Below are 16,804 nucleotides of genomic sequence, written 5' to 3'. Positions count from 1 at the left end.
AGGACGAGTGAGGACGAGTTCCAAGCCTGGTAGAGGAATGTTGGCTCGGTCATATTCCACAGGAGGCGCCCCAGCCAGGCTGGTGGTATGACACCAGCAGATGCAATATTTAGCAATCAGACAGTGTCAGAGAGGAAACGGACAGTCTGGCTGCGAGCAGAAGGCGTCAGAGGCATGGAGTGGGAAATCAACACTGGAGGAGACAGAAGCCCGTGAAGAAAGCACACATGAGATGGAGGAGCAGAAATCCGGAGGAAGAAAGCTTGAGAAAGTTGAAGGATGGAAGGATAGGGAGAAAGATGCAGATAAAGTCAGTGAGGAAGGAAAAAATGGGGAGAACGGAATGGACCTAGAGCAAGAAATACGGAGTTAAAAGGCATAGAGGAGGCTGAGAGCACGTGGCTAACTGAGAACATCTAAGCGGCCGAAAGGGGATAAAGGAGGTGCGAGTGCACGCCGAGGTGAAGGACTGTGCTAGAAGGGAGGGGGAAATGCCAATAGCAGAGGAGCCTGCAGGCTGTTTAAGGCAGATGGTGTCTGCGCGCAAAGTACTGGGCGAGAAGGGAGGGGGAAATTCCAGCAGCAGAGGAGCCTGCAGGCTGTTTACGGGAAATTGCATGAAAAGGGTGGTTCATAACATTCAGAAATCCGGAGGAAGAAAGCTTGAGAAAGTTGAAGGATGGAAGGATAGGGAGAAAGATGCAGATAAAGTCAGTGAGGAAGGAAAAAATGGGGAGAACGGAATGGACCTAGAGCAAGAAATACGGAGTTAAAAGGCATAGAGGAGGCTGAGAGCACGTGGCTAACTGAGAACATCTAAGCGGCCGAAAGGGGATAAAGGAGGTGCGAGTGCACGCCGAGGTGAAGGACTGTGCTAGAAGGGAGGGGGAAATGCCAATAGCAGAGGAGCCTGCAGGCTGTTTAAGGCAGATGGTGTCTGCGCGCAAAGTACTGGGCGAGAAGGGAGGGGGAAATTCCAGCAGCAGAGGAGCCTGCAGGCTGTTTACGGGAAATTGCATGAAAAGGGTGGTTCATAACATTCACATTAGAAGAACCACACCAGTCAGCAGAGTAAGACCATCTGCAGCGTCTAAAGACAGGAGTGTAGCCAGCAGCATCAGAGATCAGTTGCACTACTTAGTTGCGTTATGTATTTTAAACATGCACAATTTATATTGGTATGTATGTTAAACGTACACACACTTTATTTTCTTTTACAGCATGACTGCTCATGTGGCTCCACATGGCGCCATCCTTAAAAGTTACCGAACAGTGCGATGGTCGTTAGATGAGTGCCATGCTGAAAGCAAAATGTTTTTAAAAGTTACTGACAGTGCGGTGGCCTTGATATGGGTGCTAAGAGGGGCGGCTTGAGAAACAAGGCAGAGCGCACCATATGGAGAGGGAGGGGGGTGGCAGTGGGAGGGTGATTGATGGGCGGGGCAGTGCTGGGGAAGCCTTTGATGTGGCCTGGCGGCCGTGGAAGCCGGGCCTTTGAAGTGAAGCTAAGCTTCACTTCGAAGGTGTCGGAGGAATGCGGGCGGCTGTGCACGCGCTTTTAAGCTCAATGCGCATGCGCATTGAGCTTAAAAGTCACGGGCACTGCAAGGAATCGCCACGATTCCTTGCAGTGTGGATAAAGAGTGGATGAGCCCCTATAGTCTCGCTTGCTCGATGCGCATGCGCATCGACAGGCGAGACCTAAAAAAAAGTTTCTTTATGTAAAAGCAAACACAGTCATGGTTGTCTGCTGTCCGAGCAGGCGACCATCCCTGTGTTATTGCTCATCCCCAAGGGGTCGGAAATTGCGACCTGCTTGATGAATATAGATGAGACAGGTCCATTGCAACCCCATTGTCAATCGCTAATTTGTCTGAGACACATTAGTATATTTCATTTTGCACGTCACCGATTGTGAGTTGCATTAAATAAATAAATAAATAAATAAATAATGTCGCAATTAGAGTCTCACAAAATGAAATAGTCGTACATGTGGCCTTAGGAATGTTGAGGGGAGCATAAGGCTGGGCAGCCAACGGGGGACAGCGTGGAGGTAGGGGAGCAGTCTAGGGGGTTGGGTTTGCTTGGAAACCAGGCCTCCCTGTCTAATGCGTGAGGTGGAGCGCAGGTGCGGGTAATGCCTGGGGAACTGCAGGGGTCAAGGGTGGCTCTGGGGAGGGCGATGTGTCTCACAGGTATTAGGGGCCCTGGAGGGTGTCTGCGGGAAGTAAGAAGCTGTTCGACAGACCCTGTTTATGGTGCCGATTCAGGGATAGGGCAGGCTTCACTAGAGTGCAGCAACGGTGTGGAAGAAGGAAAGGGGGTCGCCAGATGGGAAGACGACCAGGTGAGTGTATGGGAGGGGTTAGCAGGTAAAAGGGCACAAAAGGGCTAGCCTCTCAGGGTCTATCAAAGGAAGAGAGCGTAGAAGGGAAGGAAGGGGCTTTGGTTGCGGGGAGGCTGCGCAGGGCACGGCTGTTCTGTCTGGGGCAAGAGGGTTAGTGGCAAGGGCGGAAGGAGGTCACTGGGAAGAAGAAGATGGGAGGTGCTGGAGCAGTTGCGGGCGATGGGCATAGGTGGCTTATCTAGAGGGCCAGTCAAAACAGGATGAGGATGGTCCCAGCACATCGGGTCTTTTCACATGTGATTCGGTTGCAGGTGCATGCTTCGGTACCCCAGGTGAAGAGAAGGTATGCTCTCGCACAGCCACCTTTGCGTTGGTGTTATACAGCAGTGGTCTGGAATAGGCATGTGACAGCCTCCCCAGAAAAACGATGAGGTAGGTCTACTGTGGCCTCTCAGGCAGAAGAGTACTGGCAACCCCCGCTTGGTGGCATGAGGGTAGTTATGGTGTTGAAGTGGCTTGTGCCAGTGGCCCAGAGAGGGAGATTGGTGTGAGTGAGGAGGTGACTTGGCTTACACAGATGAGTTAGAGGAAGGGGAGATAGTGGATCAAGAGGTAGATGGTGTGCATGAAGATAGTTGGTGGGCTCACGACATGGAAAGGGGGAACTAATGTCTCGTGCAGGTTGGTGAAGTGAGGACTTAAGTCAGCGCAAAACGCAAAGGATCTCGGGACAGAAGAACACTGGCGAGGCAGCAGGCTTTGGTGCTGGACCGGACCTTAAGACCAGGTTAGACTAGTGAAATGGATCGTCCTGTTTGGGTCACACTGGGGTGGAGGGGACTAGAGAGAGGACACTTTGCGAGATAGACCTGTCAAGGGGAGACCTATATGGTTTCAAAAGGGGTGGATACCGACAGAGGTGGGTCAGGGCAGGACAAGGGATTGCAATTGCGGAAGAGAATTTACTTGGCTGACAGAGGGGTGAGGATGGATAACAGTGGAGGACAGGCAACCCAGGCTTAGCGAGGGATGGACAGCAGTGAAGCGTGTAGAGTCTATTCTATTCATATGGATTTGTAAAGCCCCTGGCTACCTGTGAGGGCTTCCTGTGCTCTAAAGGAGAGACGGAACAAAGGGGCTGGGCAGAAAGGGGTACAGGGTAGGATGCCCCAAGCGACAAGGATGGAAAAGAGAAGGACAAAGATAAGAAAGAGAGTAAGGAGCTCAAGGTGAAGAAACTACCCTACATGGGAATAACAAAGCCCTTGGGGGCACAACATATGAGGGCAGAGAAGGAGAGGATTTGGAAAGGGGAATACATCAAAGTCTTTAAGATTCTGTACAGTGGTGTAATGAAACTTGAGGGGGGCCTGCAAAATACATGGACTGAGGTGGACACCCGGGGCCCCCAGCTCCACGGGGGATGCAAGGCCTATGTCATGCGAATGCTTCTGTATAGTAAAGTGTGGGCTAAGGAAGGGTCTAGGAAAGAGGAGTATGAGTTGTCAAAAAGGCCCAGGGTGCTGTCAACATAGAAAACTGGACAGCAGCATTTTTGATTTACACTAGTGTATATTGTGAGAAGTTCCCAGAGTGTTGTGTAGCTTTGTTTAAATACATGGGTGATAAGGAAAGCGCACATCACATTTGGAGGTTATGCGTGGGTACATTATGATAAGGAATTTCGAGCAAGGCTGGCAGAGGACGCAGAGGGAAGTGGGGTGAATTTGACAATGATCTATGGCTACACTTGATGGGAAAGCAGAGGACAGTGCCCACTGTGTTTATGGGCTGTGGGTCCTTTCATGGGCATCCCACCAGAGGGGAAGGAGCAGCAGGAAAAGGAGAGGCTGGGTAAGGGGAAGCTTGTTCAGCATTCAACAGAGTATTCTGCGAGAGGGAATACTGCAGGTTTCAACATGAATGTTCCGAGTTGGCGGCCAGACACCCTCTCATACATTGCAGGGAAACGCAGAGGGGGGATGCAAGGGGCACAAGGTTTTGTTTTGGCAACCTCAAAGTCAGAGAGGGGGTAGAGGGTCACAGAAACCTTCAGTAAAAGACTTGTATGCCCATTAAATTGGAGAGACTGAAGTTTTGGCTATAGTGGTACAGGAACGATGACAAAGCACGTGTGTTATGGGAAGGCTTTCACAATAGTTTTGAGTTGCGCTATGGAGAAACGTACAAGAAGGTGGGCTGAGAATCTGTAGTCAGCGAATGCACACCCAGGGGTGGTGCAAGAAAGTAATGGGACACAGAGGTTCGGGAGGGCAGGATTGCCGGCCCTTTTGATGACAGGCCTATTGACAGACTTATAGTTACATCCATTGGGGTGGTTCCAAAAAAAGAGACAGGGCAGTTCAGGCTCATTCAACACCTTTCATGGCCAAAGGGCTTCTCTGTGAATGCTTATATTTCTGATGACTTGTCCACAGTCTCGTACTCTTCTGTTTACGTGGCCATAGACCTGGTGACTGCATCTGGGAATGGGACATTCATCGCAAAGAGTGAGTTAAAGGCAGCCTTCGCTGGCACATGGTATGTGGACACGGCCCTGTCCATGGAACGCTCAGTTTCCAGTGCCCTATTTGAGAATTCAGTTCATTTTACAGTGGGTGTTCACGTTTGCTAGGGAACACAGCACAGTGACGCATTACTTGGGCAATTTCTTCTTTGTAGGCGCAAATGGCTGTGTGGACTGCCAACAAATGTTGGACAGTTTCAGGAAGCTCATTGCGGATATCGGAATGCCTGCGGCAGAAGAAAAGACATTAGGTCCTGACACCACGATGACGTTTCTGGGCATTGAGCTTGACACAGAATGCATGGAAGCAGAACTTCCAGAGGAAAATAGGAGGGAAACAGTGCTTCTGTTTGACACAATGCTGTCAAAAGACAAAGTGAGTGTGTGGATGGTGCAGGTATTTTTGGGGCATCTGAACTTTGCATGCACAGTAGTCAGGGCGGGTAGGAAATTCTGCAGGTGACTTGGCTTGGCGTTATCTTGTTGGTCATTGCCTCACCACAGGCTTCGGTTGAAGACAGGAGTGAAGGAAGGTTTTAGAATTTGCTGTTTTTTCCTGGATCAGTTCAATGGCATTTCGCTGAAAGGTTTTGGAGATGTGGCAGAGTGGAATATCCAGATATATTCAGTTGTGGTAGGTGGCTCTGGATTTGGTCTGTAATGGCTAGGGCATTGGAGTGTGGAGCTATGGCCGGAGGACTGGAACAGGGGAATGGAGGAGCATAGCTTTCTTAGAGTTCTTACCCTTGGTAGTGGCGCTGGGCCCATGGGGAAATAAATTTGCTAACAAAAAGTGCTCTTCAACGTTGACAACATGGTAGTGGTGCAGACAGTCAACAGGCAATCTGCTAGAGATGTGCAGGTTTTTAAGTTTTGGAGAGTGTTAGTACTGGGCTGCCTGAGACAGAATCTTATGTTTAGGGCGAGACATCTACCTGGTTTGGACAATGACTGTGTGGACGCATTATCTCATTCGCAGAGGCTCCCTGGACTTGCTTCGTCTGCAGATCAGGAGAAGACGCTGTGGTGGACTCTGTGGCGTGTGATGTTGCTTCAGTTGGCAGTAGGTTCTCCAGCACAATCCACTAGAAGGGCTTATGAGCAGACGTGGTCAGGGTTTCTGGAGTTGGGGGCATGCAGGAGGAGCACGCAGGAGTCTTGGTGCAGGACTGACGTTGTGATCGGTTTCATTATGGACATGATTGAGAAAGGTTGGTGCCAAGTTACCATTGCGGATAAGTTAGCCAGCATTGCGTTTGTTGCTAAGTTGCTGTGGGGTCCCCATCAGAGGTCGAAATGGGGACAAGGATTTTAGAAGGCTGGGTGGGAGAGAAGGGAAATGGGAGTAGAAATTGTAGGCCACTGGTGTGGTCCAAGTTGTGCTCACATTTTGCCGCAATATTGGGGGAACAGTTGTTTATGTTACTCATGTGTTAGATGTTTTTGGGCCTTTATGCATATCTGAGCTGCTGGGGTAAAAGGAAAAAAAGGGGACTGGTGTGGGAGAATGTGCAGCTTCAGGAAGACAGGGTTGAGATATATATCAGTAGGTCAAAAATGGATCAAAGAGCACAGGGGTCCAGAGTGCTTCTGAGGGCTTATCCCATTAAACGTTTTTGCCCAGTATACTGGAGATTAGGTGCTGTGGCACCACCTCAAGTTCTGACACTGAAGTTTTCAGGCACCAGGATAGTTCAAGAGTTACTACTTTTCAGTTTCTGTCGGTGGTGAGGAAAGCATTACTTTGGGTGGGGCTGCCGGCAGCTAAATACACAAATGCGGATTTGGAAGTTTAAAAGCACCAGAATAGTTCAAAAGTTAAGGCTTTTCAGTTCTTGTCAGTGCTGAGGAAAGCTTTACTTCAGGTGGGGTTGCCGGTGGCTAAATACGGAATCCACTAATTCCAGATTGAGGCAGCAACGGAGGCACACAGGAGAGTTTGGTCCGTTGCACAGATACACGAGATAGGGAGATGGTCATCTAACTGTTATAGGACAAACGTGCTGCAGGGGGGTGCTGATACATCGCGGGCCCTGTTAATGGTTTGTTATTTGTTGTAGGTTTTGTTCCGGCCCAGAACCGGAGCATAATGACAGTTTGGATCCTGGGACATTCATTCGTGAAGTGGGCTGAGAGACAAGCAGACACCAGGAAACTTGGATGTCAGTTGGGATTTGGAAATCAGAATGTTCAGGTACACTGGCATGGGAAAGGGGGTATGCTGTGGAGAGAATTGTTGCAGACTCTGAACAGGATACTGGGAAGAGAAAGATGTCCAGATGTGTTACTTGTTCATTTGGGTGAGAATGGCCTGGTGAGGAGAAAACAGATGGTGTTGATGAAGGCCATGAAAGCGGATATGAGATACATGAAGGCAAGGTGATCAGGGAAGCACATAGTATGGACATAGTTAATACCCAAGAAGCAGTGGGCAAATAGGCCAGCTCTAGAAATAGGAGTTAAATCTGAGGTGCACTCCTGTATTCTCTCCAATGAAAATCAGCCACGGCCGGCAGTGGGAGTACCTGCAGGGCAGTGACGTGGGGAGGGGGAGGGGCAGGGTGGGGGGTAGTAATGTATGGATTACGGAGTTTTACAGGTAAGTAAACATTTAAATAAATAAAACGAATTTCGCTGCGCGCACTGCATCGCATTTGGGGATGCAGTGCACTTAACAAAATTTGTTTTATTTATTTAAATGTTTACTTACCTGGGATGCTCCGTAATCCATACATTACTACCCCCCACCCTGCCCCTCCCCCTCCCCACGTCACCGCCCTGCAGGTACTCCCACTGCCAGCCGTGGCTGATGAAAATGCTTTTTAACACTATTAACCAGTGGTGCTACCCTGCTGCGTGTGCTGTCAACACACGTCAGTCATGGGCATCAGTGATATATCAAGACATTCGACTTGAATGCAGTGTGCACTGTTCACAATCAATTAATCTTATCAATCTCATTAAACACAATACTCCAAATACTCTATTTTACATCACTTTTTTAATCTCTATTTTTGATCTTTGTTTTTTATGAATCTACGTTACTTTCAATACATAATATACCATCTGTAAAATTCATTGACAAGCATGAATTTTCATCAGGTTTTTGCACATTGCAATGATACAGTTTATCTTGTGCAATACATCATGTATATAATCATCCTGGTTGATTCATTCCCAATGAATTTCGGGACAATTAAGTCCCTTCTTCGGGGGAAATCCTAAAACAAAAAAACATTTATTTCAAACCATTTTCATGAAGTACAAGGGTAGATCAAAAACCATTAGCCAAAATGATGTAAATAGAGTATTTAGAGTATTGTGTTTAATGAGAATGATAAGTTAATTGATTGTGAACAGTGCACACTGCATTCGAGTCGAATGGTTTAATATATTACTGACAAAAAGGCCAGCTGCCATGGACAGAGCCAGGAGGAAAATTAACAAAGAAGGTCAGAAGAGTTGTAGGGAGGAAGAGGTGGGAGGTTGGTTCACCAGGAGTTACGTTATTTTATGCCTCCGTTTTTCCGTGGCGAAAGAGTACATTTGTCTATGATGGGTATGGAGCTGTATTTATTGCAGGTTCGGGAAATATTGGCTGAGAGCTTGGGGCTTCAGTGGTAGAAGCAGCAGAGGGATAGATACAGCCGCGGACGAATTTCGTTGCACACACTGCATCGCATTTGGTGATGCAGTGTGTGCAACAAAATTCGTTTTATTTATTTTTATGTCTACTTACCTTTTAAAGTCCGTAATCCATACATTACTACCCCCCACTCTGCCCCTCCCCACGTCACCGCCCGGCCAGTACTCCCACTACCAGCCGCGGCTGGATAGATAGCGAAGAAGTGCCAGGATATAGTGGGCAGTTGGCAGTATTTTACAGGGGGGAGGCAACAGAAGAACCCCTGTAGGGATCCTTCTAAGTGGCGGTTTCCTGAGAGGGTTCCCAGGTTTGGAAGCAGTTTGATTGTATTTGGGGTGGGTGAATCAGTTAGGGGGGGGGGGTTGAGGAATATGTTTCACCAGCACAAAGCTAGGAAGGAAAATATGTCAGTTACAAGAAGTTCATTTAATTCAGGTTGCAAAGCTTAGGATACAGTGATAGGCAGTTTGAGTTGGGGGAGTTGTGGGTGGGGATATTTAGGGGCGTGGATGTAGGACAACCAGTAGGTCACTCATGTATAGTGAGGAGGTTAGATTTATAAAGGCATTGGCCTTGGGTCACGGCTATGTGATGGGCACCTGCCTCATTAAAGCAGGCCTTTCCACACTAAATATTTGTCAGTCGTTTTTGCTGTGCCCGTGAAGGAATATTGGTAGGTGTAAGATATGGAAGGGTAGACTGGTAGCTGCTGGATTTATAGGAGGACCAGTAGGTGTACAAAGGGTTACTTGTTACGCGGAACGTGGTGGAGGGAGGTCAGCAGGTCATAGGAGCAAGGTCAGTAGAGGGCTACCAGGCCAGGTCAAGGGACAGGGCTGAATCATGGAAGGTGGACGAGACACCAAAGAATAGTTGAGGTGATACTTTTCCAGTGAGGAACATGTGTATGCTAATATAACAGGAGGTAGACTAAATTTGAATGAGTTATATATAATACTAATTTCTGTTAAGTTTCGTCATGGTACTTAGACTTCTTTTCAAGAATAGCCATGATATGATGAGGTTGGCTCTTAAGTGGATGGTTTCTTTTCTAGGGAATGGCTAACAGGAGGTTTGGACACCCCCTTTTGCTTACGGCAATAAGGAGATAACATTTGGCGTCCGCCAGGGTTCCGCCCACTTTGTTCACTATCTACCTTAACCCTCTTGCCATCTTGGTCAAATCATTTGGCGCCAAGATCACATCATGTGCGGATGATACTTAGATTCTGTTCTTTTGATTAAGGTGATGATATTGCCCCTTACTTCATTAAGCCTTTCCTGGCTGCTGTGTTTATATAAACAGCTGATGTGTAATGCTACCAAGCCTGAAATACTCTTTTTGGGCACACCAACTCATATCAATTGACCGGCATGCTGGCCAGAAGGAGTACCCCTTCCAGCTCCTCAAACGAGGTAGAGAAGAACCCTTGGAGTCATATCTGATAATCGGTTCTCTTTCCAACCACAGATTAGATCGGTGGTTGGAAAGTATTTTAGGCGTCTCCGAGCACTGAAAAAAGTCCTGTTCTACTTGACTTTTCCAACCAGGAAAACTGTTATTCAGGCCCTCATTAGTTCTCAGTTGGACTGTGCCAACACTCTGTATCTTGAACTGCTGGACTATGTCATCCACAGACTACAGGTGGTCCAGAATGCTGCTACACGACTATTACTTAATCTTCCTCGGAGAAATGGAGTCTCATTTTCATTTTATTAATCTTTAGTCGGTTTACACATAGAAACCATAAAAGTGCTCAAAACATAATACAAAATTAAATATAGCAATTAAAAAACGACAATTACACGTCTCAATGCCCTCTACCAATAACTGAATATAGGGACTGGAGTATGGCAGCACAGGCCATAATAACTAGGAAACAAAAACCTACTACATGGTCCGCCATGTTAGTATTTATATTAGCCTAGTACTGCTCTCACATGATCCGATCAGTTCAGTGCAGTGCACAAAAATCTTTGTTCGGGTACAACACTGAAAACTGCCCTGGTGAGAGAAAAGATAAAGGATTAAAAGTAAAGGGATTCTCTTGTGCGTCAGATTTTATCTTCCTAGGTAGAACAGTCTTAAAAAGCCCTATGGATGAGTTCTACAGGTATGGAGCGGACATGGATTGCTGCGCTCGCACAGCAACAGAGTGAAAGACATCCTTGTTACTCAACTGAAGTAATGCATTGTAAGTTTCTCAAAAAATCATTAATGTGTATCCTCCTAATTAATGGTAATATAATGCTTTTGGCATACACTGAATACACTGAATAAAATAAATAAATAAATTAAAAAATATATAATATAATAATAAAACTGTGAAACATTAAAAACTGTCATGTAGATTGCCGGGACCTCAGAATACATGGACAGGAACAAGAGTCTAAGTTTACTTGAGAGCCTAATGGAAAGTTTAGCAGGTACTTTATTGTGTCTTCCCAAAGGCGAAACAACAGACTGCTTTCCCAGTGACCCATAGGACTAGTCATATAACTTTGGGGTGGGACGTGCCCTACCTGGTTTCTGGCCAGATAGGCTGTTCCTCTAGATTTGCTGGACTCCCTCTTCAGTTTCTCTGCATGCACAAACTTAAACCAGCAGGCCTGCAACTGTTTTTTACTAACAGTGTGAGAGCCCTTTGGGTTCTCGAACAATTCATTATAACCTATTTTGTGCATGCATGATTCAATATACTTCAGCCATGGAATTTTACTGCCTACGTCACAAGAAAGGCAGTCTTTTATAATGTCTTTCATAAGGGCTCTCTCCGTATTATGCCAGATTGCAAACCAAAAAAAGCAGTGGTGGGTACTAAACGGCACCCGCATGATCTTCCCACAGAATCTATATTACTCAAATTGGATTTGATGACATTTCTCAATTCCCAGCCCCGTTGGTAGCAATGGGGACACTGTGATCTGTAGATCTGAAGTAAGGGGACTAAGGCTCTCTCTTTCCTGGGGCGGGGTAAGCTGAATAACAAGCCTATTGCTCTAGAAGACAGTGGAATGAAGGCTGTTGCTACCTGGATAAAAGACAGCTGCCCAATGCTCAACTCGGACAAGACCAAAGTACTCATCCTGGGACCTACCCCTTTAGCCTGGGACTCTTGGTTGCCAGCCGCTATGGGACCCCCTCCCACCCCGACGGACCACACACGCAAGCTCAGCATCATACTGGACTCATCGCTCACAATGAACCGCCAAATCAATGCAGTTTCCTCAGCCTGCTACCACGCGCTCCGCCTGCTTCATACAACTTTCAGATGGATCCCCACAGAATCCAGAAAGATAGTCACCTACACACTCATCACCAGCAGGCTCGACTACGGCTATGCACTCTACGCCAGCGTCACCCAGAAACAGCTCAAGAAACTACAGAACGTCAAAAACGCAGCAAACAGACTGGTCCTCGACATCCCCCGCCGCAGCCACATTACGCAACACCTACGACAACTCCACTGGCTCCCAATCAACGAGAGAATCACCTTCAAACTCCTAACACATGTCTACAAGCTCTCCACAACGAAGGGCCAACATACCTGAACCACAGCCTCGCATTCCACGTTCACGCCAGACAACTCTGTTACACCCAACTTGCCCTAGCCTCTGTCCTCAGGATCCACAAGACCAGAACCGGAGGAAGTTCATTCTCCTACCTCGCCGCCAAGACCTGGAACACCCTGCCCCTCCACCTCAGGCAATCCACGTAGCTGACCCAATTCAAGAAGGACCTCATGACCTGGCTCTTCCAATGATCCTCCAACCAGAGGGACTAGCAGCAGTCATTCCTCCCCCCTCTCCTCCTCCCCCACCCCCGCAGCTTGTGACCCTCAAGGGTGAGTAGCCAAGCTTTATAAGCCCCTGATTGATTGAACTGTGGGAGCACACGCCAAAACTTTGCATCTTTCCTGCCTCCCAATTCGGGTAATTAGATAACACATCAGCAATGACAGGAATTACCTAACAGTTGTGGGCCCCGCCCCCTAATTGCTGCCGCCCGCCTCCTGCAGTGTTCTGGTTTCCAGACAGGATCAAATATATCACAACAGACTATGGATGCGTCATCTGTGAAAATGAATGCTGGGACTCTCTGAAGTCAATTTTCCAGCGGGGCTGCCAGTACCAGGGACGTTCGTTCACTCGTGACCTGGGAAATAAAAGTCTCCGGAACGAAAGGCATTTTGGCACAGGGAGGCAAGTCAGTCCAGCGCGGAGGCGGAGCACACTGCTCTGAGCCCCGCCCCCTCCAACCATGTGGCAATCAGTCGGGGCAGCCTCGGTGCAAGGTCACCCGGCGGCAGCAGGGGCTGCCATGGCTGGGGCGACTGAGGAATGACAAGGCCGCATCGGTTTCATTACAGCGCTCAGTCAGTGCCGCATTCATGAAGCTTCTCGGCGCTGCAAACAGCACGATTTGCCATTGACTCGGGATGGTGGCATAATTGAACCTGGGGTCTGCTGGTTGCACACTGACCTCCGTAGGTGAGGCATTAGCCCACTGAGATAACATATCTGACAACAAACACAGCCATTGGAGAAGAGACAAGGTTACCCTGAAACACCAGCCAAACGGAGAAGCAATTCGGATGTATATAGTGCTTGTCGTCAAAGTCCCTTAGCTTCGCAGCACCATAAAAAATACTACGCGGCATTAGTATTGAACTGAGTTTTATTCACCTCCAAAGTATAAATGGTGTAATAGAGCAGCACGTGGGCAGGAAACGGCACGAGATCAGGGCAGCGGGCCCACAAAGATATTTACAGGAATTCCATGGACCCACCCACCTATCATATATCCGTGGTAGGAACCCAGGGCCAGCACTGTACGCATAAGTCACCAAATGAGGCTTAACGAAAACTCGGAAATACATTTACTATCTTACAGATGATAACAAGGTTTCGCAGAGCGCTAACAGCAAGCGCAGAACCCTCTGAACTACCTTTCCGGCTTCAACCCACCCAGGAGAGCGCCCCCATCATCAGCTGAAGAGATATCAATAAATGAGGCTTAAAGAAAACACTGAAGTATCTTATCGAACAAGGCACTCGAGAACAAGGATTCGCAGAGCGCTAACAGCAAGCGCACGAACACACTGAGCTACCTTTCTGGCTACAACCCACCCAGGAGAGCGCCTCATCATCAGCTGAACAAAAGGGGATTCCACAAGAGCTGTCACGCCCTTCCCGTGCGGATTGCCGGGATCCGAGGGCATGCGAGGACTGCAAGATGGTGAAGCCCAGTACGAAAGACAAGGTCACCCTGGGTGGGGGAGGGTGGTGGCTGACAGCAGGCATGGGAATTAAACGAGCAGGGGTTTGCCTCTCACCTGTACGAAGAAGAGGAGAACGATGGCACGGGGGAAGGCGATGACGGGTCTGCCTGTTGCCTGCCCTTGGGATCCACTAGCTTGCTGTCGATCTGTTGTGTGGGACCTGCAAAGGAAAAAGCACGTGTGAGTGGGGCTGGCCAGAAGAGCCGGCTACAGGCAGGACGCGGAGCCTCCCACTTGCCCCCCCCCCCCCTCCCCGTGTCTGAAAACTCTCGGGGGCTTAGACTTGTGAGCACAACACATGATCTATCTGAACATACTCGTCAAACAAAAGTCACAAATACATGCATTTACATGTTAAACCACTTGAACATTCCCAGCGCCGCCTGCACTGGCTGACCCTCTGCATGGAGCTGACTTGGAGTAAACCATTAACAACCCGCCTGATTACACATTTCAGGCCGAAGATACAATAAGTAATTTCGTGGAGAAATGACAGAATTATGCATGATGGCTGTAATAATTCATTTTACTTAGATTTGTTTTAATGGCGCTAGGAACCCGGTGCAAATCGCAGCGCTTCTCGACCATGCCAGTTTTTGAAGGGCTATACAAATAAATTGATCGTACTACTCAGAAGGAGTTTTGTGCCTTGCATTGGTGTGAGAAAGCGCCATACAAGTACCAATACAATACGGACAATAACGTCAGTGGCAAAGTTGATCAAAAAGCATTTGTGGTCATTGCGCCGAAAAGTGTGAGAGAACTTACCTGCCCTCCTCTGTGTGGCCAACTTGCTGGGCCCCCTGGTGATGGTGTACATGGTGAGGCAAAGGGCACGGGCACTTCAAAGCTAGCGCCAGGAACTGCAGTGAGGGTCACAGGGAGCAGGTTTCAACTTTGACAAAAGTCTGTATTCATGCACATATGTTTGTCTCGGTATGTGCCGCCCTGGGGCCGATCCCTACCGGTGCTCGTTCCTCCTGCCCCCTTCCTTCCGTCGCAGCATCCCCTCTTCACCAGGTCCAAGGTGCCACCAGGTGCCCCTGTCTGCCAGCTGCCACAAGTGCCCTGTGAACAAAACTGCTCCCAAAGTCACTTTGCTAATGCTGGGCCAGCCTCCCTGCCATGCCCCTTTAAACAGAGACATGTGGTTGCCCGTGCCCCGCCCCCTGCTCTTAAAGGGCCAGTCGCTTCGCTGCATGCCAAGTATTGCATGCTTAATCGGTATAGACCTTTATGTGCTACTGTCATCGAATAATTGCACAGTTTTTTTCCCCCCAAGGGCGTCGTGAAATGTAATGGATTTGTATTTGTTCAACTTCACTTGTGATGTATACTGTGTGTTGGTCTTGCATTTTAATATAGTGTACTATGCAGGGCACAAGTCCTAAAAAAAGAAGTGGGGGGACTAACCAGTTTAGGCAGTATGTAAGTGAAATCATGACGCGCGCAAACACAGCGCATAATGTCATGACGCATGACATTGCAAGTGACATCACAGGAAGTTACCTCACTGGAAGTGACATCACAAGAAGTGACATCAGATATTAAGACATCACACGTGTTTATCAGGTACATCATGGGTAAATTTAAGCACATTATGAGATTTATCAAAATGAGATTTGGAATTGGGATTGTGCCAAAAAAGTGGCGCAATCCTGACGCAAAATCTGGGCCTCAACTAATAAATTAATTTTTGAAAACCCTGCCCCAAAGAAATTGGCAACAAGGAGAAGCATGGCTGTAGATCTGTTATGCTTCATTAGTTACAAAGTCTACATTTTAAAATATTTGATCGTGTTAAGGCATCTACTTTAAAGGTGCCCATACATCTGAGGGAATAGTAATAATGGTGTGATAACTCTGGAGTTTAACGCATTTGTTGGAGAGATGTGTGTTTTTGAAGTCCCAGATTTGAATCAAAGTAGTATAAGGTTAATGTGTCTTCTGCAAAGCACATCACATAACATGCAGATGGCAAATTTTTATTTTATGTAGATAGAAAAGAGGGCTATTGCTTTTAACACACAGATCCTTTTTGTTACCTGCAGTTCATAAATTGTAATCCTTCTAATAGACCACAGTGAGCTATGGAGGACATGCAACTCCTACACCTTGTAACCCCTTCTCATGTAACTCATCTTGTAAATTGATTTACACATGTACATGATTTATTGTCAATGTTTAATGTGTGTGTTATATAAAGCACTCTGACACCCTGCATTGGGTGCATAGCGCTATAAAAGAAATAAAATAGTGCTGTTGAAATTGTTATTTGTGCAAATACTGAGACAGGACAACACATCTGACTTTCTTACGGTGCATGCATCTCTTAGATACAGGGACCGAACTACGGAAAAAGTATGCCTCTCTTGAGTACCATAAGATTCAGACGGTGTGATGGCTGGGATAAATGGGGCACTCTACCATACAAATCAAGAAAGTTCACAATATTGTTAGTTCAATTGCTAAATATTTTCTGGTGCTCAAGAGAGGGAAGAGCCATTCATTCTTCCTCAGCTGGAAAGATCCAGGGGTAAACAACAAAAATTCTCTAGGCACACAGAAGTAGATGTGAGGGCATGCTTTCACTAGTTCTTTTATTTTCTTTCACAGTATATACGCCCCTTTGCCAACATATGTTTTGTCTCAGGCTGTTCTTGTTACAGCAGACTTCATCAGGGCATAGTATCTACAATAAACTCATAATCCAAGTAAGGAGTGTGAGAAGTTAGCCTGGCATATGATGTCCATTAGTTCTAGTGGGCACCTTGCACCAGTCTAATCGACCCTTATTGATGGTGGTTGTAAAGTCAACCTTATAGAAAGCTATCCTAGGGGTAGCAATGGCGAGCAGTCTTCAGGCTAAGACTTCAGAGAGCGAATTAAGCTAGTTGTTTTACCAATTATAATCCCTTGAGTACCAAATGAAAGCACACCACACAAGGTATATATCAAATATATATATGTATTTATTCTAAACACAACCCCTCTGCACTCTT

General features: G+C 47.3%; 1 protein-coding gene and 1 long non-coding RNA gene across 2 annotated transcripts in view; one reads left to right on the top strand and one right to left on the bottom strand.

Annotated features, from left to right (window-relative positions):
- The window catches only part of LOC144784308 (uncharacterized), a 155,660-nt gene extending 148,598 nt beyond the window's left edge, over positions 1-7,062 (top strand). Inside the window, exon 4 of the long non-coding RNA XR_013601627.1 lies at positions 6,935-7,062. This is a non-coding gene — a long non-coding RNA (uncharacterized LOC144784308). The remainder of the gene's footprint in view (positions 1-6,934) is intronic.
- The window catches only part of MCRIP2 (MAPK regulated corepressor interacting protein 2), a 215,809-nt gene extending 200,902 nt beyond the window's left edge, over positions 1-14,907 (bottom strand). Inside the window, exons 1-3 of the mRNA XM_078663004.1 lie at positions 14,768-14,907; positions 14,571-14,665; positions 13,857-13,962 (exon numbers count right to left, since the gene is read on the bottom strand). Coding sequence (XP_078519130.1) covers positions 13,857-13,962; positions 14,571-14,622 — 158 coding nt within the window. The 5' untranslated portion in view covers positions 14,623-14,665; positions 14,768-14,907. The remainder of the gene's footprint in view (positions 1-13,856; positions 13,963-14,570; positions 14,666-14,767) is intronic.
- Positions 14,908-16,804: the final 1,897 nt, after the last annotated feature.

This window comes from Lissotriton helveticus, chromosome 10 (assembly GCF_964261635.1).
Source record: "Lissotriton helveticus chromosome 10, aLisHel1.1, whole genome shotgun sequence".
NCBI lineage: Eukaryota > Metazoa > Chordata > Amphibia > Caudata > Salamandridae > Lissotriton > Lissotriton helveticus.
Note: the sequence above shows the minus strand (reverse complement) of the source record. Positions and strands in the feature narration are given on the sequence as shown.